This window comes from Dreissena polymorpha, chromosome 10, assembly GCF_020536995.1.
Source record: "Dreissena polymorpha isolate Duluth1 chromosome 10, UMN_Dpol_1.0, whole genome shotgun sequence".
Taxonomy (NCBI): domain Eukaryota; kingdom Metazoa; phylum Mollusca; class Bivalvia; order Myida; family Dreissenidae; genus Dreissena; species Dreissena polymorpha.
Genome location: NC_068364.1, coordinates 25654812 through 25680973, shown reverse-complemented (window position 1 = coordinate 25680973; position 26162 = coordinate 25654812). Strand labels below are relative to the sequence as shown.

Genomic DNA, 26162 nt, shown 5'->3' with positions numbered 1-26162 from the left:
TACGCATGCGCAAGTGCAAATTAGTCACGACACATATTCATACACAGCCATAGCGACAAACGCAGAGTTCATAAATATAGTATTGAAATTCAAATTGTTTTTAATGTGTACAGAAATCAGTCTACATTCAATGCATCAAAATAAAAGTGTAAATTATATCGATGTGTTTACTTTATAAATTATTTAGACATGTTTCAGGGTTCTATTTGTCGTAGTGGACTAATATCGTAGGATGTTCTTAGGTTGAAAAATATGTCAAAATGGAACGATCTGTGACAATTTGAAAACTATGTTTTTAGTCGGCGTTTATCAACTTCTTGTTAAATTATCAAAGAAAATGGCGGGTGAGTCGACAAAATGCTACTCAACAGCCATTTACACCACGATTATGGTGGTTTTATCACTACAATTGGTGAGTATAAACTCGGTCATTTAAAGTTCAAAAACGATAATGTTTATGATAATCACTCAGCCCATCAGTAAATAATGCACTCAGGTAATGTTATGAGAAGGTTCGCATATTTTTGCTGAAAATGTAATACTCAACTTAATGCATGTCCTTGTTATCAAATGTTTAACAGTGCGATTGAATCATCGCGTTCAACTTATAATCAGATTTTCACCAATCTGGGATTGTTCTGTATGAGTGACACATAATCTACCTGAACAATGGAACGGCTAGTTTAATCCTTCTTTATGTGACCCCCTACACCCCTTTTATCTGGGGTATTGTACTCCTGTGTAATGGCAACATGCTGTTGTCACATTGTGATGACCTTTAAGTGATAAGCGATAATACACACCTGGTTCTGGAACAACCTTTGATCATTTATGGAAGGATATATATAGGGAGGACAAGTACACTGAATACAAGAACTCAATGATAGATCTGGGTATACACTGACAGCGAATACATTTCACATAAAGTGAATATGCATGTTTCCACATACATATTGCCTAAGGATACAGAGGGACAATGAATCACAAGCACATGATGTTAATGTTCTGGTTTAATTTCTAAATATCAAAGCAGCAGAAAGATCATGCATATAACAGTGAATTTTTAGTGCTGAAGTCTAGTCTCACTATTATGCAGGAAATAATGTTTTCTTCTATAATATTTTTCAAAATTCTGCTCTTAATAAAAACTTTATATTTAAAAAAGTTGCCTTTTTTGTGGATAATGCCAAGTTGTTTTTTATCAAGCGTTTTATAATAAAAAAAAATTAGCATTTGTTCCCAGATATTTATTTAATGTTTGTATGCCCTCAGTGCAAGGATGTTGGCATATTATAGTAGTCTGTCTGGCATTGCGTTTCCAGAGTTTTTTCCTTATCGCTTTGAGATATTTTTCTTTTTTTTGGTGTGTGACTGTATCTACATGACTTACAGATCAAGTTTGAGTTTTTTTCCGGCCTGTTTTTTTTTAAAATGAAGTTGCAGGTCTTGAATTTGTCTAACAAATTTTTGTTAAAATAGTACTTTTCAGGGGGGTTTTTCCCGAAAAGTTTTGATATATTTACCATATATTTGTTATTTGAGTCTACCTGCATGCGTTAAAGATCAAGTTTGAGTTTTATCAAATATTTTATAATTATGTAGTAGTCCAACTTGTTGACGCTCTCAAATATTAACAGGGATTTCAATAGACGCATAATCCTGCGTTTTGACGCGAGCAAATTAAAAATGACTCATTTTTGACGCAACCCTTTTTCTGCCGTGCGTCATTTTGACGCGTCGAAAATTTGACCAGTGCGTCAGTCAGTTAACATCTCGAGTTCCATGGTAATAAATCCCGCTGTGCTCCTATTTGAGATTAATGTGTGTACAAAGAATTGAACAGTTTTATTTTTAGTTCACCTGAGCACAATGTGCTCATGGTGAACTTTTGTGATCGCTTTTTGTCCGTCGTCAGTTGTGCGTTGTGCGGCTTCAACATTTGCCTTGTTAACTCTCTAGAGGCCACATTTATTGTCCAATCTTCATGAAATTTGGTCAGAAGATTGGTCTCAATAATGAATAATATCTTCGACGGGCTCGAAAATGATGTTGGTTGGTTGAAAAATATGGCCCTCAGGGGGCGGATCATTTTTCCTTATATGGCTATAGTAAAACCTTGTTAACTCTCTAGAGGCCACATTTATTTCCGATCTTCATAAAACTTGGTCAGAAGATTCATCCCAATAATATCTTGGACGAGTTTGAAAATGATGCCAGTTGGTTGAAAAACATGGCCACCAGGGGGCGGGGCATTTTTCTTTATATGGCTATAGTAAAACCTTGTTACCACTCTAGAGGCCACATTGATTGTCCAATCTTTATGAAATTTGGTCAGTAGATTGGTCTCAATGATATCTTGGATGAGTTCGAAAATGAAAACGTTTGCTTGACAAACATGGCTGCCAAGGGTCGGGGCATTTTTCCTTATATGGCTATATTAAAATCTTGTTAACTCTCTAGAGGCCACATTTATTGTCTGATCTTCATGAAACTTGGTCAGAAGATTCATCCCAATAATATCTTGGACGAGTTCGAAAATAATGCCGGTTTGTTGAAAAACATGGCCGCCAGGGGGCGGGGCATTTTTCCCTTTATGGCTATTGTAAAACCTTGTTAACACTCTAGAGGCTACATTTATTTTCCGATCTTCACGAAATTTGCTCAGAAAATTTGTCTCAATGATATCTTGAATGATTTAAAAAATGGCAACCTTTGCTAGAAAACATGGCTGCCATGGGTCAGGCATTTTTTCTTATATGGCTATAGTAAAATCTTGTTAACACTCTAGAGGCCACATTTATTGTCCAATCTTCATGAAACTTGGTCAGAAGATTCATCCCAATAATATCTTGGACGAGTTCGAAAATGATGCCTGTTGGTTGAAAAACATGGCCGCCAGGGGGCGGGGCATTTTTCCTTATATGGCTATAGTAAAACCTTGTTAACACACAAGAGGCCACATTTATTTTCCAATCTTCATGCAAATTGATCAGAAGATTTGTCCCAATAATATCTTGTTATCTCAGGTGAGCGACTTTGGGCCTTTCAGGCCCTTTTGTTTTTAAATAATTTTAATTAAGTTCAAAATTTAATCTTACTGGTAATGTTTGGCCCGCAATTTATAAAATACTTCATGAGGAATAATTGTCTTCAAGTGAGTACTAAATAAGTGAGTTGTATTATATGAATTTAAAGCTTTTGAAGCTTCTGTCATCTATTACAGTAGATTTTGCTTAATTGAATAGCCCATTTGTCACGTCCGAATATTCAATTATCCGGAGTATTCAATTATACGGAATCCGTTATATTTCCAATGTTATCACTAACCGGGTGTAATCCTCCTGGAAATTGCGCTTATCATGCATAATCAAAACATCGTTTCGACACATAAAGCCTTTAAAAAAAAAAATATTGGAATTAAATATTGAATCCATTATAAATATAATATAAATGTTTTGTTGAATTCCCAAATGAGAATACAAATTTTGTAATCCAAAACACACTTTCAAGCTTTAAATGGAACGTCCACATGTATTTCCTTTGCCCCTAACAAAAAGCTAGCGCAAACTATGCAGCAATGTACAATGTCACGCCATACTGTGCGTGTAATGATTTTTCCCATTTTCATTTTATTGCTTACCCAACGCTTACGCTAGCAACATCTATATTGCTCATGTATTGTCCTGGTAAAAAGCGCGCGAAAATTAGCGTGTGTGTATATACACTGTCGAAGGAAAACTATGTAGCGAGGATATGCTGTATCTTTGACTTAACGCTCTTTCAGGTAGTTTAGTATTGAAACAGATAATGTACTGTGTACTGATTTACCGGAAAATCTGGTCAATACTGGATTTAATTTTGGTAATTGTGAAAACATGATCAGCAGTGTTAAGACTGCGATGTTTTGACAAATTCATTTTCTATTCAATTAACCAAATTATTCGATTATCTGCAGGGCTCAGCCTAGGTTCAAACTTGAGGGAGAAGTGACTTCTCCCTGAGCTGAAATTAGGGAGAAGTGATGCCACTAGAAGGAGAAGTGATTTTTGTTCGGCGTTTAATAAAATTTTCGCTTGTTTTATACCCCTCATTAAACCAAGCCTAAGTATCATCATAAATGACAAACAAATACTATTTTCAAATTCAATAAATCCTTACATATTAAGTCACATAAATCAATTCATACAAATAAAACTTGTGATTTCCATGTGCATCATAAATATAAACAGTACTTTAATAATGCAATGACAATCCAAACCCTATTTACATCATAATGTACATGATAATTAGTAAGTGATTTTTTTCACCCAATTGGGAAAAAGTCCGGTACCAATGCCATCGGAAATTCTTCGCGTCATGAAATCACCAAATTGTGGTAAAAACGAGTCAACAAAACACAATCTTAATGCATGGGACATATAGTATATCTATTACTGTTTATCCGAATGTATACATATCCGAAATATGTACACTTGAGAATGCCTTACCTGTTTCATTTAATAATCCAAATTTTCCTTGTTGTTATCTGGTTTAACAAACCTTATTACACGTACATGTTTGTTAAATCCAGTTAATGCTTTCTCCATTATTAAATCACCATTACTTGTAATTTGAATCGCCAGCTTTGAATGGAACGCGGGTTAAATGTTACAATACATCTGCCATTTGCAATGTCGAAGGTCATGAGTCATGACGTAGCAATTTTTAGCATAGGTGCGTAAACGCACCTATGCTTATGGTATATACCACATTTTGAAAATCCACATCGGTCGGTTGCCCTTTATGAAGCCTTACCTGATCAAAAATCAGACGAAATATCTATTTAATTTAGTATATGGTCATTCTTACAATTTTTTGTTTGGAAACGTTTTTCTAACGTTTTCTTGCAAGAATATTGCTGACACCGTTTTTAGTAAATTTTTCTAAGACCGTTTTATGTTAAAAAATCTTCTTATAACCTAAAACAAATTTCGTTCGTAAAACAATTCTATCTGCACTATAAATCTCAATCTCCTACGCAGTGGCCTCCCTTATACTAGAAGTTACTGACCGGGCGAAGCAAGGGAAGTAACTGCTGTGAGGAGTTTCTATAAAAATCTGCATTCAGAAATCTGTATTCATAACTCAATCTGTTGTGCACGTCTGCATCTAACGCTTACCACAAGTTTTACGACAAATTCTTGACGCAGACGAATAGGGTTGCGTCTATTTTCATTTGTGAAAAGAATAGTTCGATACAGATCTGTCCGTGCTTAAATTTTGAAAGGCTTGGGTAATTATTGTTCATAAGCGTTTCAAACACTGATGTAAATGGAAAGATTATCTATTTAAATAGTCGGTAATTGTTTGAAATTATTGATTTGAGAAATTCGCGGATGGCGATATCGAACTACATTATACCACGTGACGCCATTCTTCCCTGTATCTTGCACCTATGCTTTTAACGCCATCGGCGCTCTCGTATTCTACTCGGATAATTTATGTCTAATCGAGGAAATGTGTTTTCTCAATGTCTATTGTGTAGTATTAGGACTTGTTAGTATAAAAATGAACTGTGATTCCAGTTTATATAAGATGGGTGTTACTCGTTATTATCGGTGGATTAACAAACTGACAAAACTCGCTGGACTTTTACAGTAGTGGATCTACGTAATTAATAGACCTTTAATCAATTTTGTTTTTCTTTAATAAGTTTTCCGACTTTCTTTAACCGTGCCGTCTGCCAAAAACCTGTAATTATCGAATGGTCAATCAATTATCACGTAATCATTAGACAACTTACAGCACGCGCAAAGAGGTTGCGGTATATAAAATAAAGTCGTTTACGTATGGATACGGTAGATAAAATTATGGAAATTAGCACTACAGTTTGCACGGGTGGGTTGTTAGTTTTCGTTTATATGGTTATGAATTAATGTCTGACAAAATGAATTGCACATCGACTGGATAATTAGTGTTTATGAGTTTTGAAACACGAAACAAGTAAACAGTAGAACATACTAGAATAAATCGTATTCATATTTACTGTTGGGAATGTGTTGCGCGTGTAAACTTTTTTGAGCGTAAATACATTTCTATATCGACGTCATTTCATCGCTCAGGTAAACTACTGCATATGTATATACAATGCGCGCGTTCTCATTGGCAACTATCGATGTTAATGTACCTCTTAACTCCGCCTACAAGGCGTGTACTAATTGGGCTTGCAGAACAGAGAACTATCCAAACTGTCGGCGAAATGACACTCGCTATGATCTTTTGATCTAAACCGTTATTGTTTGGAGTGAATGCCCATGTATGCTAGTTGCCTGGATAAGATTTCACAGCAGTCGATCTTTTGCTGTGATAATAAACTGATAACATGACAAGCGTCATCGGTGACTTTATGACATGTGAAAATAGAGAATTTTTAGATGAAAAAGTTGAGAGAAAAAAACGTCGATGTTGTAAAAAAGAAGGCGAAGTCAACTTCTCCTTCATGTAATTTAAGGGCGACATTATTATGTCCCAGGCGAAGATGTCTCCCACGTCGCACTTAATGCTGGAACTAGGCGGTAGAAAGTCAGTTCCTGGCCACCTGCTTTTCTGTTCAGAGATTGGTGCCATCCTTCGGTGTCATTGTTGGTTCTGACAGTCACCCCATAAACTGACAAGGAGTCAATATCGAAGATGGCGTGGTTAATCCACTGATCCTCCATGTAGTGCACGAACCTGGAGAGCTGTTCAGAGTTAGCCCTTATCGCAAGGAGTTGGAAAGCTGGCTCAATGTCGGCGGCTGGCAGGAATGGTAGCGCCATCATGTTTCTTACATAGGCATGGATGGAGGCCTTCTCCATGTAGGCTGGCCTTAACCCCAGGTCCCCCACCTTGCGCCATACAGCCTGGGTAAAGTGAAAAACACATCCCTTGATGGTTGCTGCTGGAAAGACTTGACGTACCGCCAACCATGCGGCTGAAATTGAATAAATTCATAATTAGATTTAAGATGATATTATAATCATATAAGAAATAATAACCATGTCTGTAATTTTAGGTTTTGTTAAGATTTTATACGCTGGGAAAGTTTTGAAAGTGAAATTTCGATAGTGTTTGTATTCAGAAAAGCAAATAACACCTGTTTTTACCCTTTGAATACAATATTTAAGCAATTTTAATATTATTATTACCTTGTTCAAAGTCCATTACAAAGTTTTCGACAACCACGTGATCTAACGCATCACGGATGCTGGTAAGGACCTGAACATAATCGTCGGTCCTCCTCCGTGACATTAACATGAATGCCAACGGCACTTGTTTCTCCTTGCCATCGTGTGTGATGAAGCCATGGATCGACGCAAGCTGACCGGATGAAAATGGTTCACCAACAACCTGAGAATAAAGAGTTATACATGTGACAGTCCATTTTGTTTATAAAGCAATGGAGTCAACTTTGAAATAAAATTAGGGATATAGGAATAAAAGAAGGGAAACGGACTGGAGCCAATATGGAAAGCTTTGTTTGAATAGGTTCTATGCCTCTCTTGCCTGGGTGAAGTAGTTATTGAGTTTATATATATATGTATATTGCTAATATACATTGGTTTATTGGTTTGATCCTTGCTTATATACATTTTTAATTGAAGTTTTGAATTTTGTAAATTTAACATAAATTACCTTAAAAGTTCCATCCATGAACCAACGCTTGGTCTTAGCAAGGAGGTCCAGCTGGGTTTGTGTGGCGAACACTAGGTGTCGGGCATTTGGACCGTTCCAGATATCGGCTACCAGGAAGTCTTGGGACTGTAGGAAGGTCTGGTCAATGTCAAACCGCAAGTCCTTCGGCTCCGCTGGTCGGAACTTTGCTCTGTATCTGTTGGCCTTTCTAGCCAGACTGTCTGGCAATGGGAGGTTTGGGTTGTTGTGGGATGCATGCGCATTCCGTGCACCCTTGGCTATGTCACCTGAAGATTTGTAAGGTTGAGCCTTGGCCTCTTCTTTCACCGCCACACCAATTCGTATTTTCTTATCAAGACTTGCCTCTGGTCCATGTTGGTGGTTGTTGGGTCCACGGACAAAGTTGGTTCCCTTCTGAATCACTGTCGCGTAACACGGGCACTTGCTGCTTCTTAAGGAGCATGACCATAGCACAGAGTTCTTTTGTGTCTTTTTACAGGCTGTCAAGCGGTCATACTTTTTCCTACTTTTTCCTACTATTTCCTACTTTTTCATCAGGATCCTACTTTTTCCTATTTTTTTACCAAATCTTCCTACTATTCCTACTTTTTCATTTTCAATGGAGAATTATTTTTTTTTAAAGAGTTTATTTAGTAAACTTGCAGGATGAATGAATCTATGGCATGACTGTATCCCTGTTAAGGTGCATTCATCTAGATGAGACCTGACAACTCATGCTGACTGTCTGCTAGCACCTCTTCAGGAGCATAAATATTTATTTCTTATGTAACTTTTAAAATTATTGACAAGTTTTTTTTTGAAGTAACAATAGTGCCTTGTTTACTTCCTTAGCATTTGTACACTGCAGACTTCACTACCTTACACAGTTCCCAGTGATGCAAGAGCTGAGGGAACCCATTGTTTATTCCAGTTTTATTTTGTTTCCATTGACAACAATTTGACCAAACCTTATGCATGTTTACATGATATTGCTGTTTGGAATGTAGAGATATAGAGATACATGTATTGTATGAGTGGTTATGTAATATGGAATTTATTACACAAGTTATTGGAAAAAAGATAAAACTGATGCTTTGCCGAGTTTTCATCATTTACAAATATAATGTAATAAATTCTGTATTACATGACAACGGATATGATGTTCTATTGATATCATAGGTACATCATGTTTAGTAATTAAAGATAAATGCACAGAGCCTAAATGCCCTGATACATTTTTATGCTCCCGGTAGGGTGGCATATTGCAGTTGTACTGTCAGTCCGTTTGTCTGTCTGTCTGTGTGTGTGTGTGTCCGTCCGAAAACTTTAATATGGGCCATAACTTTTGCAATATTGAAGATAGCAACTTGATATTTGGCATGCATGTGTATCTCATGAAGCTGCATATTTTGAGTGGTGAAAGGTGAAGGTCATCCTTCAAGGTCAAAAGTTAAAAAATACAATCCAAGGGAAGTAATAAGCTTTAAAAGGGAGATAATTTCTAAACCTGCCAAATGATATACTGTGAAACCATTATTAATCGTCAGGCATTAATTTTCATAAATTTCGTCAGTCGACCGATCGGCGAATTTAAGATCCTAACGAACAATCATGCTCTATGTTTGAACAAAAACAAACACCAAGTTGATCAATATTTTAAAATAACCGTAGACATGAGGCATTAAATTCCAACATAATCCATGCACACATTCACTGCTGTTTCGTAATCAAGATTAATCCGGTTTTGACACAAAGGGATGTAGATTACACAAGGTACTTAACTGACACGTTACACTTCTTTAAAACGCGTGTGCAGTACAGCTGTATCGAATGCGTTGACTTCGTTTAAATAGAATGGTAATGAATTAGCGCTAATTGTTTATAACTTTATTACCCATCAGGTGCATTGTGTTTTTCAGGGGTGTTGCATATTAGCCATCACGCAGCGAATGCCGATGAAAGACAATAAACCAAATGAAAGGATGAGGATGTGTGATCAACATGCGTATTTATCACAAATTAATAAAGAATATTTTAATTGCTGTTTGTTGTTTGATTGTTTGCGTTTAACCACACTTATTACTGTTTTATCTATTTTATATGTATCAATTTATTTAATTTTAAATTATTGACATTATTGATTTATATACCGGTAGTTTACTTTTTAAGAACAAACACACACATAGAGTTAATAATTTTAAGGTTGATATCAGAATAAAAAAGCATTTTATTTGAAAAAAACAACACTTTACAATCTGGAACCTCTTTCGTATAACACAAACAGTTTTTAAACGGTATTGAAAGCATTTTAATAAAAATCATACCAACTAGAACACATACCCAAGAAAATAAACAAAAGTGACTAGTTTGATTTGCTATTTGATAGAACAAGACTAATTGGCAATTGGCTTCGTTGTTACAAACACTCGTTAACGGTTATTCGATCCCACTTGTTCGCTAATCATAACAATGAACGTGTGAAGGGCATACATTAAGAGGGTCCATTACTGTCCCTTGATAACAAAAGACTAGTAAATTGACATGTGACAAACAGGCCCACCTCCTGCAGTGATTCACAAGTGTGTTCCCGCATTCATACCACGATTTTTCGCAACTGCGATTGATCGCGAATATGTATTACACGCAAATCGGATATTGACTGACCTATTTTTTTTAAATTCAAAAATCAGAAATCAGCAAATTTAAGTGCTGACGAAATCGTCATTTTTATAAAAATGACGACATTTTGTGCTGTCGAAAATAAATGGTTTCACAGTATTGAAATTTTATTTCAGAGCTGCGCAATAGTGGGCATTGTGTTTCGGACAAACACAATTCTTGTCTAATGATGCCATAGCTAGTGAGGTAACTTCAAGGTGTTAAAGCGAAGTATTAAAATTATTAAACGGCATTATTACACTCCCGTAAAGTCATCAATAATGTAAAAGCCATTATTTGAAACTGGAATAAACAATGTAATGCAACTGTTTCATTGCCCAATCAATGCTGTCCTAAAAGATGTCAGGTGATAAGGTCCTATCTCCAGTTGCATAATCTGCTCTGCAATGACCAGTCATTTTGAATGTAACTTAAGTCATTATAACTGCACCCTATTGTCAATTTAAAGGTTTCACAATGTAGCTGTAGCAGAGCATTTACACTGCTTTATATACTAGTATTAATCTTGTACAACAAGTTTGTGTATCACTAAATAAATTTGGTCTTCTGCTTAAGGATATAACATGCACAATATAATTACCATTTTTATATCCATACACAGAAGACCTCTAACCACTTATTTGATGATACACCAAAATGAACAGCATCTAATTACATGTATACTTCTTTATCAGGGTAGCTTTGCTTGAAACTTAATTATCATAGATACACTATAAGTGCTAAAATTTCTAGTGGGAAAACAAAGTTTAACCCTTCATGGATGGAGAAGTTGGACAACAGTGGAAAAACACTGGGATCATGGTGCAAGAGAGATACCGGCAATGAGTTTGCAAGATATTGTACTGTCTGAATGAAGTCCATCTTGTAGTAATTCTGGTGCTAATCAACTTATAAGTCATGCAGATGGATAAAAACACAAGGAAAACATGAAATACATGCATGATAATTCACAAAAGCGTTTGTTTGGAAGTGCCCAAAAGCCAAGCAGCTCTCAGGGTTGTGGGGATAAATCTATCTGTATGCAAGTACATCCATCACACAAGGAACAGGTACAAAAGGCTGAAATCTTCTGGGCCCTTAAGGTAGCTTCAAGTGGGTATCCATACAGAACATGTGATGGCACTCCTGCTCTGTTTCAAGCTATGTTTCCTGGACCTGTGTCAAAAAAATAAGTATTATGTATTCCTACTTTTGAGGGAAAAGTTCCTACTTTTTCCTACTTTTTTCCTACTTTTCTTGCAAAAGTAGTTCCTATTTTTTCCTACTTTTTGAAAAAAGGTCACTTGACAGCCTGTTTTTAACATAATATCTAAATCCATCTGATCCAACTAATAAAGGTTTCCCCCTCTTGCTTCCTATCTCAATCACTTCAAAGGTGACAGCCTGTTCTTCTACCACGGTGGTTGACAGGGACTCATCACCAATATCAGTCTCCACGGTTTCAGGATCCTGATTGATAGCGGGTCTGTCAAGAAGATCAAATGGTTGATTCAGCTGATCAGCGCTAGCAGTATCTGTGCAGTCAGCATCCCCAACACTTAAATAATCCATAGCATCACTTTCACTAGTATCCCCAACAGATTCAACAATTGAGTAATCCATAGCATTACTTTCAATTTCAACACTAGCATCCCTTGCAGATTGGTTGACTCTACTTTCCTCCGAAAGAAGAGAGGTTTGTACGACAAATGTAACGCCATGCTCGTCAGTCATTGGATTCCTTTGGAGACATTTCTGACACGTGAATGGAATATCACGATTGGCCTTGATTGCATTTCGATACTGACGTTGTGTTATACCTGGAAATATCAATAATGACCTTCATTTAGAGAAATGTTTTTTTTAAAAGATCTGATTACCAGTATATTAGACAATACACAAGCTGACATTTAATCTCAAAATGACCATAGTTGTATGAAATTTATCATCTATTAGAGCTCAACAGACTGTCTATTAGACTGACAAACAGTCAAACATTCATTGAATACAGATTATAACATGAAGATATATGAAAGATTCATTTTGAATCCGCCCCTGTAAAATACAACAGATGCATCTATGACTACCATAGTTTGGATTCAAAACCAATTATAATACTGTGGATGCTATTTTCCTACTAAAGGCTTTTATAGATAAACAACTCAGTACTAAAAATTAACTTTATACAAAGAATTGAAACATCGATTTGAACTATCTGATTACCTTAACATAATCCAGAACTTTAATTTAAGAAAATACATATCAAAATTAAGACTTTCATCTCACATGTTAAAAATTGAATCTGGGAGACATACAAATATTTCTAAAAATGAACGCAAATGTAATATAATTATGTAACTCAAATGATATTAAAGACGAATACCATTTTGTAATTGTATGTCCTCTTTATACAGATATAAGGAAAATGTATATTGACAAATTCTATTATAACCAACCTAGTATGCATAAATTTATTCTTTTGTTAACAAATAATAAAAACCAAAGTCCTAAATAAACTCACGATATATTGTAAAAATGCTTTTAAAATGAGAACTGATATATTACTATGCATGTGCTTATTGCTTATATATTGTCAGTTGTGTATATGTATCGCTGAACTGTAAATGTTCAAGTTATATGAATAAACTTTCTGTTCTGTTCTGTTCCATATATAAAACTATCAATTAAGTCAAATCAAATCTATTCATTAATAATATTTAATACAGTGATAAACTATTTAAAAACGTTTTTTTTCATAATAATGTGCTAATCACTCTTATCCCCCTGTCACCTAATCTCATCAATGCTGATTAAAGGGCCTGTATATTGCACCCATAATCTAGCTGTTATCTTGTGTACTACACTTGCTAATCTAATCAATGCTTGTTTATTGCACCCTAAGTGCCTAATATCTTGTATAATGGTAGGTGTGGTTGTTATTTAATATTAGCCAAATGATGAAAATGCTGTCACATTTGTTTGGCTACAAATTAAATTAATTTTTAAATTGGAAGGTAAATGGTATTAATAAAGATATAATAAATATTAATTTTAATGTCATATAACAACTTTATTTACTCAAAATAAAAATCAAAATATGTTATAGTTATTATTCATTCTTAAAAATCATAACTTATGGCTTATCTTCATTATAACACTGCATTATGTGAATTGGGAATAAGACTTCAATTTGGGAACAAATTGTGTTTTATCAAAAGTGCATAATATGCAGTTTTATATGTTGTACTTATCTAGTTTTACAAATTTTAATTAAAACATATCGCCTTCTGAATGTAATAAGTCATGTAACTGACATTTTTATACATTTTTACTTTTTTCCATTTTTGTGTTTATTTAGGTGACATACATCAACTGATAAAATATTAAGTCAACCTTTTTGGTAAAAATAATGTTTTTATCCAATTTTCGAAATTGACATAACAAACGCATGTCATTTTCTGAATGTAAAAAGTAGCGTTAGTGACATTTTGTTAAATTTTCACGAGAAGCACAAAGATGTTTAATTATAATAATAAACATTTTTCCGTATTCAAATTTTCTGATTATAATAGCTTCATTTAAATTGATTTTACTTCAAAACTGGATTTTTTATTAATTAAAAAAAAAATCCTCATGAAATGAAACTGTGTCCGTGCCGCGCATGAACACGGTTTAAAAATACACTTTAAATGATAAAAATTCAATCACTGTTAATGAAAAAGTAATGGAAAATATCTTATTAAGCTTAAATTATAGATAATATATTACAAAAATATATGTACATGTAGATCATGAAATGAATAGTTTTGTTTGAGAAAATCACCAAAATGATGTCCATTTCCAATTTGATGTCTTATTCCCAATTCACATAATGCAGTGTTATTATGTAACTATCATTTTATGCCTTTACCGGTAATTCATTTTGAAAAATAAATTGATAATTTAAACAAAAACCTAGCAATTATAATGAACATTTCACATGGAGTTGTAGTGCTCCAGTTTACTCATATAATTCAAATGATGTTTATCTAAGTCCATGATGAGAGATAGAATTCTAACATTATATAATTATCTAATTTGACTTACCACTTCCACATGTTCGATGCTGCCACTTGTGACATAAATCACATTCAATAGCTTCTTCTTGTTCACTAACAATATTCTTACAATCTAAACAAAGATCCGACATTATGAATTCTAACACAAGAACACTAAGAAAATATTATATCCAATGCACAAACTCACAAACTCTGAAAATGTCAATCACTATGATACGTATGAATAATATTATTGCAGTAAATTCTAATAACAGAATGAATCAGTGTAAAATCTTTTTAGTATATATAGGTATAATTGTATTTGTTTGTAGCAACATGAATTCATTAATTCAATAATAGTAATTCTTTACTTTGTAACATACCATTCCACTTAAAATGATCATCAAAGAACATAAAAGGTGTTTGTTTACTCAATTGATTTATACAAAAGTTATAATTTTTTAATTTGTAACATACTATTCCACTTACAATGACCATCAATGACCATCAAAGAACATCAAAGGTGTGCTTTTACTCAATTGATTAATACAATAGTTATAATTATTTTAATTTGTAACATACTATTCCATTTAAAATGACCATCAAAGAACATCAAAGCTTTGATTTTACTCAATTTTTCAATGAGCTTAATTAATGCAAGAACAATTTAAGGCACTTATAAAATCAAGTATAATTAGATCTATTTAATTGTTAAATTTGTTAGAGGCTTCCCTAAACAACCATATAAAATCATTATTTAATATTTTAATTAGTCAGGACTCAACTAACATCGTTTTTTTACACATAAAATGCACTCAATTAATATACTAATACTTTATTTTTACTTTATTGCAAATAACTACTGCTAATATACATTTACATATTATGCAGACGTTTCACCCCCATTTTGGGGGTGAAACGTCTGGGGAGGAAACGTCTTGGGGGAGAAACGTCTGCCACCCGCGGGAATCACTCACAGGACAGTACTTTATTTTCAAATTCAGAGCTGATATTTGGCTCCATTCCCAATCGAAAATGTATTTATTTTCCCCAAATCGGACCTAGATATTCCCAATTGAAAATTTCAAAAACAACAAAAGAACTTTTTTTTAGTTCAGTCTATAAGTTGAACCTTAGTAAATATGATATTGAAAACACTTTAATTCTTAAATACGAATGATTTCCTAGCAAAACAACAACAACACAAATTTCCCAATTTTTGGCAAAATGTCCCAATCCAAAGGGACTGGCTCCATTCCCAAATTGGTGGGAAAAAAACTGCATGATGTGGGCCTTGTTTAACACATGCAAATTAATTTGTCCACTGTTATGAGGTTATAAACTCAGTGATAAACATAAATAAGAAAAAACGTACCTTTGAATAACTCAAAATTTGCCCCATGTACATTAATAAGAAATATGTATATGTCAATAACTCAAAATTTGCGCCGTTAACAATATGCTTGCTTATCCATCTATGTTTTATTTCTTGCAGTTGGGGACTATAGAGAAGCAGGTGTTTGATTTCCTGGGATACATGTGGGCACCAATCATTGGCAACTTCTTCCAGATTATTTGTTCCATTTTGGGTATCTTTGGGACTTACCAGTTCCGGCCTGTGTTTATTGCAATAGTAAGTACGGTATATGGTTATTTGCACCATTCTGGGTATCTGTGGGATGTGCCAGTTCTGGCCAGTGTTTGTTGCAATAGTAAGTTACTGTTAGTAAGTACATTTCCAGATTATTTGTTTCATTCTGGGTATCTGTGGGATGTGCCAGTTCCGACCGGTGTTTATTGCAATAGTATGTACAGTACATCCAGCACATTAATGATTACAGAGGTCTCCCTATTGCATTAAATTTCCTGTGGACAAAGTTACCATTTTCTTTTGCAATTCTTCATATTTAGGACGAATTTATGAATTACCACTTGTATCCAATCAGAATTTACAGTAGGTACTGGTAACTTTTACATGCATGATTGCATGTAGACTGCCAAATTTGTAGGGTATATCATAAATAAGTGTATGACTAAAATACATTCGGATGATGTCTGAAAAGAAGTTTGACAAGTTGACAGGTACTCACAAGCATGCCTGTCTTATGGTGTCTGACTGATTTAATGAAGTTCTTGCAAGATTTAGCTGGGCTCTGCCAATACTGACATGTTAACCCTTTACTACTTAGATACGTATTTTCACGCATTTGTAGTCCCTCAGAAAGTTAAATTTAATTAAAGACCTTTCTTACTAGATTTAAGTTGTAAAGGCTTTGTTTCCAATTCTTAGATACTAATGAGCGTCAAACAGTATAAAACCTCAACAGACTACAAGTAACTCGCAGGCTGTTCTGGTTTAATGCTGTTTTTACATAGACATTTTCTCTTTGCTTCTGTGTGGGAAAGGGTTGACACACTTTAAATGATTCCATAATACACAGTGGGGTAGCTATCTATAATCTCTCCCATTGCATGTTTCAGTATTCAACTTGGAGCTTAATATGGCTGGGCTGGAACATCTTTGTTATCTGTCTGTACTTGGAAGTCGGTGTTCTCAATAGGGTAAGTGCTGATATACAGTTTTCCAGATCTGAAAGTGACAGCTTGTAGGTACCATATTCATACATACAACATGTACAAAGTTTACATATATCATTTTGGAGACTTTTGATAGGGGTAGTTAAGTTTTGTGTTTAAGACAAATAGATTATTACATGTATCATTAATAGTAAAATATTTATTAAAATTATTAAATAAAGGTCCAATGCTGGTCTAAAATATAATATTAAAAGTTTAATTTGTGTCTATTACTGTCTCTGATTTCATTAGGTCTGTGTTATACAGAGTCAAAAACTGAGATAAAATCTGCAGCTATGACACATACATCACAAAATCTTCACATAGCAAGTTAGTTTCTATGTGCCTCAGGTGAGAGACCAATAGCCTTCAAACCCTATTGTTTCAATGCTGTCTTGCTAATGTACATGTAAGTGAAAATTGGCATATGTCATCACCGTTTTGTTATGCTCTAGACCTTTCCCAACTTCCAAACACATTTCTCATGGTCCAGTATCATGAACATACCCAGTTCTTTTGCTCAACTCAGAAGATGATATTTGAGATTCTTCTCAGCTGATTATTGAGAATGTTGGTCAGCTCAAAAACTATTTTAAATCTTAGCTATAAGAATGTGCACATATTCCCCGTCAAAATGAGGGTTGAGTCTGTCTCAAAATGTAAAAAATTTCTTTGAACACCAAATTGAGCACTATTTCAAACTCTTCTAAAAAATTGCAAATTAAATGCAGAGTTTAGCTGGAATATTGACCCATATCTTTAACATGACATAATAGAACAAATAGTTTTACATTCTCACAATGGTCCAGATCATTTCCTATACATTTTCCACAATTCAAACATAACATTATGGAACAACGAGTTGTTAATTCTCACATTTCTCTAGATCTTTTTCTACAAATTGACCCTATCTCGAACTTAACGGTGTAGAACAGTGACCGAAACTTAGCTCGCATACTTGCAAAATGTGAGCAAAATTTATGGATAGCGAGGTGAAAAATATAAAGCTTGCAATTTTGTGTAAGTAGAAATTTCCGATTTCTCAAACCTGTTTTTCCATAAATCCTTTAAGTATTGAGAGATTATTACTTTCTATAATCACGACTCCCATTTTCAAGATCAAAATCTTGCTTAAATTAAACGATTAAACTGTTAAAGAATTGCATAAAAACATTTGGCCGCCATTGTTGTTGTTGTAAGATTCAAGGGAAGCTACTCTGGTATGAGCTATGGTTCACTAGGCGCTTGCGGCTTATAAGCATCTCGGTGATCGCCACTTTCTAAAAATCTTTCCTTCTGCACTATCAAAAAAGTTCATCAATCATGGACAAATTTCTAAAGATGCCAGCGTCCCAGGACGCTGAGGAAGCAAAGAAACTTGAAGCTCCAAAAACTACAGAGAAAGCCACGCCTACAGCAGCTCTCAAAAGTTAAAAAATGGATTACTGAATTTTTTATATCTAGATTATGTTGTTGACAGTGACAATGATTATGCTTTTTTAAGTAGCCAACATATAATGTACAATTTTAAGCAATATGGTACAAGAAATTTATATTTTTAAATAAAAAATATAAAAATCCCTGATTGCGAGTTAGTTTGCAAGTGAAAAAAAATCAACAAAAAAATGCAAGTGCCTTAATAGGTTTAATTCAGTCCCTGTAGTACAAAGATTATAAAACAAAGATCTATACATTCTCACAGTGACGATTCTCTAGAGATTTTCTTATTCTACATTGCCCATATCTCAAACATTACATTACAGAACAAAGAGCTCTACATTCTCACGATGGGCACCAAGTCTAAGAGCTGGTGGCTAGACCACGGTATTGGTTGCCGTGTGAACAACGAGTCCTGGGTGGAGGGGACAGCTGAGGAGCAGGGCCGGCTGATACCGCCCGAGGAATACGTGGAGGGATGCATTCTTGAGTACTATTACGTAGAGGTTATACACGCAGCGATACAGTGTCTACTGGCGGTAGGTTGCTGAATTTTAGTTATTATTACCCCCTGGGTGCAAAAAGATACCATTTGACATTAACGTTTGAAGGCACATGGCACATTTTGCACCAATAGGGCGTTTGTAAATGTTTTGTTTTTAACCAGGTATCCGAAGGAAAAAACTGGTTATTAGATTGGCGAATGCGGGCGGGCTGGCTGGCTGGCGGGCGGGCGGAACAAGCTTGTCCGGGCCATAACTTTGTCGTTCATTGTGAGATTTTAAAATCATTTGGCACATTTGTTAACCATCATTAGACGGTGTGTCGCGCGAAAAAATTACGTCAATATCTCCAAGGTCAAGGTCACACTTTGAGTTCAAAGGTAAAAAATAGCCATAAATGAGCTTGTCTGGGCTATAACTATGTCATTCATTATGAGATTTTAAAATCATTTAGCACATTTGTTCACCATGATGGGACGGTGTGTCGCACGAAAGAATCACGTCAATATCTCCAATGTCAAGGTCGCCACGACTAAAAATATATTTATTTTAAAACAAACTTACAAAGGGGGTTAATTTTGTTTGTTCATTTCAAAAGTTCAGTTTGAGTTGTCTCCCTTTATCAGATTTTTTTTCACAATGAAAACCTGGTTTTGTGACAATTTTGTCCCTTGTTTATATAAACGTTTGGGAAAGGGTCCAGGGCCCTTTGGATTGGGAAAAATGGTGGCTTTTTGACTAAAATTGGGAAATAGCTGGATGGTGTATTTTATATCGCCTTTCATGCAGTTATTTCTTATGCCGTCACAGAATGAGAGGCATACAGAATTGCGCTTGTCCGTCTGTCTGTAAAACGCTGTAGGTTTTCAAATCTTTTGTTTTGATAAAGCCTTAAACAAGCTGGTGGATTGCAGTCAAACATTTACAGTTTCATAATCTTAACAGTGTTGTTTTTTTTCACCATTTTGGGAATGGGGCCAGGTCTCTTTGAATTGGGAAATTAATGTTGTTGATTTTATGCTCAAAAATACTAGTACTTTGAAATTGATAACAAGTGATTTTAATATGATATTTTCTAAGTTCATCTTATAGAGATGGGATTTGAGATAATTTACATATTGAGACTTATTTTTAAAAAAACATTATTTTTTGGAAACCTTCAATCGGGAATTTTTAGATCCCATTTGGGAAAAATACCGTATTTTCCCACTTATAGCGCACCCCCATGTATAATGTTCAGACTGTTTTTTAAATGCAAAAATGAGAAAAAAATATTTCAAGACAATAAAACCACCAAATCGGACCGCAAATGATCGCCATTTCACTATTGCGCAATCCATGTTTCCCAGAGTGAGGCTTAATTTTTATGCCCCCGAAGGAGGGCATATATTAATTATAATCGAACTGTCCGTCTTTCCGTCCAATTTTGCGTTTAGGTTTCGAAAAATGCTCATAACTTCTATGTCGCTTCAGATACAGGTACATGTGGCAACTTGATATTTAGCATGCATGTGTATCATGGAGCTGCACATTTTGAGTGGTGAAAGGTCAAAGTCATCCTTCAAGGTCAAACTTCAAAAAACAAATCCAAGGGAAGTTATAAGCTTTAAAGGGAGATAATTATCTGCAGGTTGTTTTTTTTCCTAAGAAAGGAACGCCGATAGTCGGCGTCTTCCCCTACCAGAATTTTTTCCCCTCTAAATACAATTACCCCTCCAAGAATATCATTTTTCACCAAAACATATCTTTTTAGCATTTATTTAAGCTTTAAATCGAAAATTGTAAATTTTTATTGCTTAATTATCCATCGCAATACTAGCTTATTTGCGGTGGTCGCAAAATCACGTTAAAATAGAAATAAGCGTCTATGGAGTTGGATTAAAATGTGTAGTTTGCGGTTCCTATTAATTTTTGCAAAGTCATGCAGAACATTTCGCACATTATCGCTGTACATTTTGGTAGAAGAATCCTCAAACTAAACTTGTTTACATCTGAGTCGTTAAGCGCATACTATATAACGTAATGGAAAAAGGGAAGTCACTCGTAATGTCATTAGTGTTTGTTAAAGTTTTTTTTTATGATTTTGACAGAAAACTTCTTTATTGCAAATTAATTGGGAAAAATGTCATCTAGATTTGATTGGGAATGGGGCCGATTTTTTTTGATTTGGGAATGCCTCCATTTTCCGGAGGCGCAGACAGTGGTGAAAAACCCCTGAAATCAGAGAATATGAGTTATAGACATTGATTAAAACAGTTGTTATTTTTTTCCCAAATATGTCTCTTTCACACTCTATTTTCCCCTTTCACCCAGCATCCAGCGTCTTCCCCTTTGTCTAAAAAAACCCTGATCTGTACCTGCCAAATGATAAAAAAATAAAAATAAATCAAAGCGGCGCAGTAGCACGCATTGTGTTATTGACAAACACATCTCTTGTTTTAAATTTATTTGGAATCTTTTCGCAGCTGACTGGATTTGTGTTCACGTTATCTTCTTTATCTTTTTGCAGCTGGCCAGATTTGTGTTCATGTTATCTCCTTTATCTATTTGCAGCTGACTGGATTTGTGTTCACGTTAATGGCCATATACATCTACAGCGAGGAACAGGAGTCGAGTAAGTACTCAATGTCGGCTAGAACTTACCTAAGTCCCAAAGACTATCCTAATACTCACTACCGGCCAATAAGGGCCCTTCAGCGTGCTAAAAATAGCGCTGGCGATCCGGTTTACGTTTCGTACGCTGAGGCTGAGCAGTGGGCATCGTCTCACGATACGGTTGACAGCTTCCTTCCAATCGATATTAACAGTGACTATGGGAGAGGGGACCAGATTAATAACCAGTGCGCTGGAAGAGGAAGTGATAATATCCAGAGACAGACTGATTATTGTGATACTTACTATAGTGATGGTGGGAATGGTACTTATATGGGGGACCAGTCTGTGGTGATTGGAGCTAACTCTTACAGCATGCCTATCAAGGGAGGCAACTCCAACTCTGAAACAGGCTTTCAGCCCCCAGCGACAAAGCGGCAAAGAATGAACTTGAACGATAGTGGGAACTCGGAAAATTATAGCCATAGCCTCTGTGCTAATGGTCCAAGGGCACATAACCCAAGTGGAGTCTTGTGGTCAGCGTATCAGGGGATCGACGGTTCTAACGTCGTCTCCCCTCTGTAAAAGTGGATGGCCGTGCGCGACTTGCCTATTTAACACATAACGCTTTACAGGTGTGTGGAAGATGCTTTCGCTTGCAGACCTTACCTGTTCTTGCTGTTTGACCTACCACTACAGTGATTTTTGTTTGGCTTTATATCTTACAGCCTTTGCTTTTTTGATTGGGAAAAGTAGTGCGACAATGAAATTGGGAAAAATGAAACATTATTAATATGATTATTAATAACAGTATACCAATTGTTTAATAAGTTCTTGTTTAACTGCATTTTTAATTTAAATAAGTAAGTCACTAATTGCTATAGAATAATATTGCTGTATAATAAACTCACTAAGCCAATTTATGAGTTAATTTGAAAGTTTGGCATTGGGATTAATTTTCGTCAGTTTTTTGTGGAAAATGTTACATTTAGCCATTGGCAAACTGCCTATACAGGTTGTAATTTTGGGCAAATACAAATCACTGAACCACTTATCATTGGCAGGCCCCACTTGTTCACAAATAGTTCTGGGCCTGTATTCACAATCTCCCTTAAAAAAACGTAACAAAATTTCTTACGTTAATTAAATGCCTTAAGTCTGTGTGTATTTTGTGTATGTATACATATGTTAATAGTAAATGTTAAAAAATGTAAATATTGCTTTAAGGATCATTGTTTTCTTATTAAGTATTCAGAAAAAGTTATAGCCTAGACAAATTTGCAACTGTGGTTAAGAAAATCTTTGGAAACTTTGCGAAAACTGGCCCTGAACATTTCGCATCTCTTAATATTAGGCTGTATTTTCTCAGCCATAGTTTTCTTTCTACAAAGTCCATTGTATTGAAATAACATAAATAGCAATATCAAACCTAAGTTTGTCAGTTTAACTTTGTGAACTTGTGGGCAAGTCATGCATTCTGTTGTGAGCCATGTAGCTAGAACAGCGCGCCAATTAAACCATTTACCACATAGATACGTATTTGTATGCATTTGTAGTAACTTATAAAGTTAAATATAATTTAAATAAAGACCTTTCTTAATAAATTTAAGTTTTAAAGTTTTCATTTCCAGCCCTTAGATACTGATGAGCAGCAAGCAGCATTAAACCTGAACAGACTGAGTTACTCGCAGGCTGTTCTGGTTTTATGATGTTTGCACATTTTGCACATGCCATTGTCACTTTGCTTCTGAGTCGGAAAGAGTTTAGTCAATATTAATGCCTTGACTTTATCTTTACATATAGATCGATATGCAATTTAATTGCTGATTTCTACTAACCAACACTGTTATTATATTAATAACATGCGTTTTTCTGATAACTAGTACTTGCAATGACAATGTTATTGTATCCTTGCTTCGTGACGTTTCTTATCTTTTTCATTTGTTTCATATATAAACAATAAATTTATACTAGGCTTAATTTAGGACCTTTGTGTGTTTCCAAATATCTTCATTGACAGGTAAATACCAAGGTAGAGCAAATTGTATAGGTCTAACTATTTGGTATTCTGAAAAGCATTTTATCAAAAGCGTAATCTATTAACTGAATTATTTAAAGAGATTATTGGAGATAAATAAGCAATACATGTATATATCACATAAGTTTCAACTATAAAAAACAAGTAAACCAAATACCTGTATTGAACAACATGTCGTTATTGATTATTCAGGGGAGTCGGCTGGCTTAGGTCCGCCATTTCCTTTGAATTTTCTAGCAAGCATTTTAGTTTTATTGGTTTGTTTGAATTATTTTGTTTGGATTTAAGATTCTGATTGTTGCCTGTTTGATTTTCATGCTTCATATACTAGTGTGCACCTGAATCAATGGATTGTAGTTTGTGCCAAATTGTCAATTTTATCATGCATATTGATTTTAAATGTCCATTCATTCTTATCAAAAGATAATCAAATAATAAGATATTCATCTTTCCTGAAATCAAGTGCTCTTCTCAACTTTGTTTACAATGGTGTAATGGGTAATAACTAATTAGTCTTGTCACTCATAAACTTGTTAAGTGGCCATTGAAGCTAACATCCTTTTAACTTAATAAATATGTTTGATTCATGGGATAATCAACAAAAATATCAGACTGAATATTATTTTAGCATAGCTATCAATTAAAATAATATGAAGCTAAAAAATTAACCAAGAAAAGCCCTGCCCCCCCCCCCCCCCTGTACTGATAATGCTATGTTATTATAATTATACTTTTACTATATGGAATGTTGTTTTATGTTTTAAAATTTTAGCCATCATTAGTATTTGAGACTATTATAAGAACTATATGATTTAAATTAATTTTTAAGAGAATATAATATGAGAAGTAGTCCCTTTAAAAACTTTACATTTAAAATTCAACACAAAAAAATTGATGGGCAAATTACCCATAGCTGCAGGTTCATTCTTGCATGCATAAACATTTTATTGAGTAATGCAGTTGTTCTTAAACTTAACTAACATATGCTTTAAATTTAATCTCTTTAAAATTTTGCATATTTATTGTAGATTTATTTACAGGTCTTTAAACACAAACTCTTTATTTTGTTTATGTTACTTTGATGCAAAAATTACAATATATATATACTAAATTGAGGTTTCTATAAGTACTAAAATGTCAATCAAAGGATATGTTACCAATGTAAATGCTTCCTTTTAAATGTACATGTTATGAATATTTGTTAAGGCTTAATTACAAGGGAAACCAGAAATGGTATTTGTTAAAGTGCAGATAATAGTTTAATATAAATCAATAAAAAAGTTTTAAGTCACTACCTTAGTCACTTAAAAGTTGTTGTGAAGGTGTCGAAAATAGTAGAATTATATATTATTTTTTTTTCTTAATTTGCTCAAAAGCTGTCGATTGCATAATTTGAAACCATTTTGTTCCTCAGTGGTATAAATATTTTGAAACTTTTGTGTTCCAGCTCCTGCACCCATAAACGATGAACTAGAATACGTTAAAATGAACACCCTCACACCAAATGGCTCAACAACAACAACAACAACAACAAGAAACGAGCCTTCATCACCCACCAGAGCTGGTACATCCAACCTCGCCTATGAAAGTGACGCTCAATCCACGCGCACAACGACAGACATCCACGAAACATACGCCACAGGTACCCTCGATCGGCCGCCCAGCTACGAAACAAGCATGCGCAACACAACAAACGTGAACAACCGTTACGGTGCGGACAGACAGAGTGTTCGTAGCACGCGAAGTGCACGCAGTGCAAGAAGCGCACGCAGTAACAGGTCTACGCGCAGTGCACGGACTAAACGGAGACGCGATCAGAGTAACGAACGTCGCGAAGAACTCCCATGGGTGCAGATAACACCTTCAGCCAGTAACCATGCACATATGGATAGTGCACCGTACCGGCACTTTCCCTGATTCTCATGGTTTAGGCAGATGCTAACGTGTGAAATGTGCCTTGAATGGCGTATTTGGTTATCAGGGGTGTGATTTTTCCTTCCATTCAGCTAATTTCCTCCCTTTCAATGTCCAACTAATAAAATAAAAAATGAAGAGACTGTTAAACTGTGTAAGGGGGGAGGGTAGGGTATTGTCCGCCCTTGTCTTGGTTCCTAAATCACACCCCTGAAATATGGGTCTCATGGACTAAGGTGGATTTAAGTGTGTAAGATGTGCCTAGAATGGCATATTTGGCAGTTGTAGTGCGTTGTTCAGTGGGCTTGGTTGTGTTGGTGGATCTTACAAACAGCTTATTTTTCTATGATGTATTTTTAATCAAATATATTTATTTAGTTACAATTCAACGCCGTTTAACATTTGTATTGACTATTTATATAAAGAAGATGTAATTAAATATGAAACCATGCCTATAAAACGTATCAACATACAATTAATGCAGATCCTGCGTAAACTTTTTTTGTGTTTTGTATAGAATTTATGATTCATTTGTGTTTGCTATTATGTTACAATGGTGTTCTGTACAAAAACAGTTATTTACTCTGCTATTGTCTCAATTCAAGCTTGTGTTCTGTAACAGCGTGAATGATTTGATAAGAGATCTGAATTAGTCTGATCAATAACTGTAGTAGGCGTGGGAAAATTGGGTATGAAAATTATTTTTGTTTTGAGTCTAGTTATGTACCAAAATAAATTGTACAGTTTTGTTGA

General features: G+C 34.8%; 1 protein-coding gene across 2 annotated transcripts; it reads left to right on the top strand.

Moving 5' to 3' along the window:
* The first annotated feature begins 34 nt into the window (after window positions 1–34).
* On the top strand, window positions 35–26162 carry LOC127847705 (uncharacterized). 2 transcript variants are annotated; one of them, XR_008034130.1, is made up of 6 exons: window positions 35–412; window positions 15844–15981; window positions 16830–16910; window positions 18689–18901; window positions 21419–22092; window positions 24943–25097. XR_008034130.1 is itself a non-coding variant. In XM_052379784.1 (6 exons), exons 1-6 carry the CDS (start codon window positions 290–292, stop codon window positions 25410–25412), a joined length of 1086 nt encoding a protein of 361 aa, XP_052235744.1. In that variant the 5' UTR covers window positions 35–289; the 3' UTR covers window positions 25413–26162. The 2 variants fall into 2 exon arrangements, 1 of the variants encoding a protein (XP_052235744.1); XM_052379784.1 differs by having other exon boundaries at window positions 21419–21479; window positions 24943–26162.

What these genes read in the sequence shown, in the direction of transcription:
- LOC127847705 (XM_052379784.1), top strand. Translation starts at nt 290, where the DNA reads ATGTTTTTAGTCGGCGTTTATCAACTTCTTGTTAAATTATCAAAGAAA. An exon ending in GGCCTGTGTTTATTGCAATA is followed by an intron (nt 15,982 to 16,829) that starts GTAAGTACGGTA and finishes TGCATGTTTCAG; the next exon opens with TATTCAACTTGGAGCTTAAT. An exon ending in AAGTCGGTGTTCTCAATAGG is followed by an intron (nt 16,911 to 18,688) that starts GTAAGTGCTGAT and finishes ATTACATTACAG; the next exon opens with AACAAAGAGCTCTACATTCT.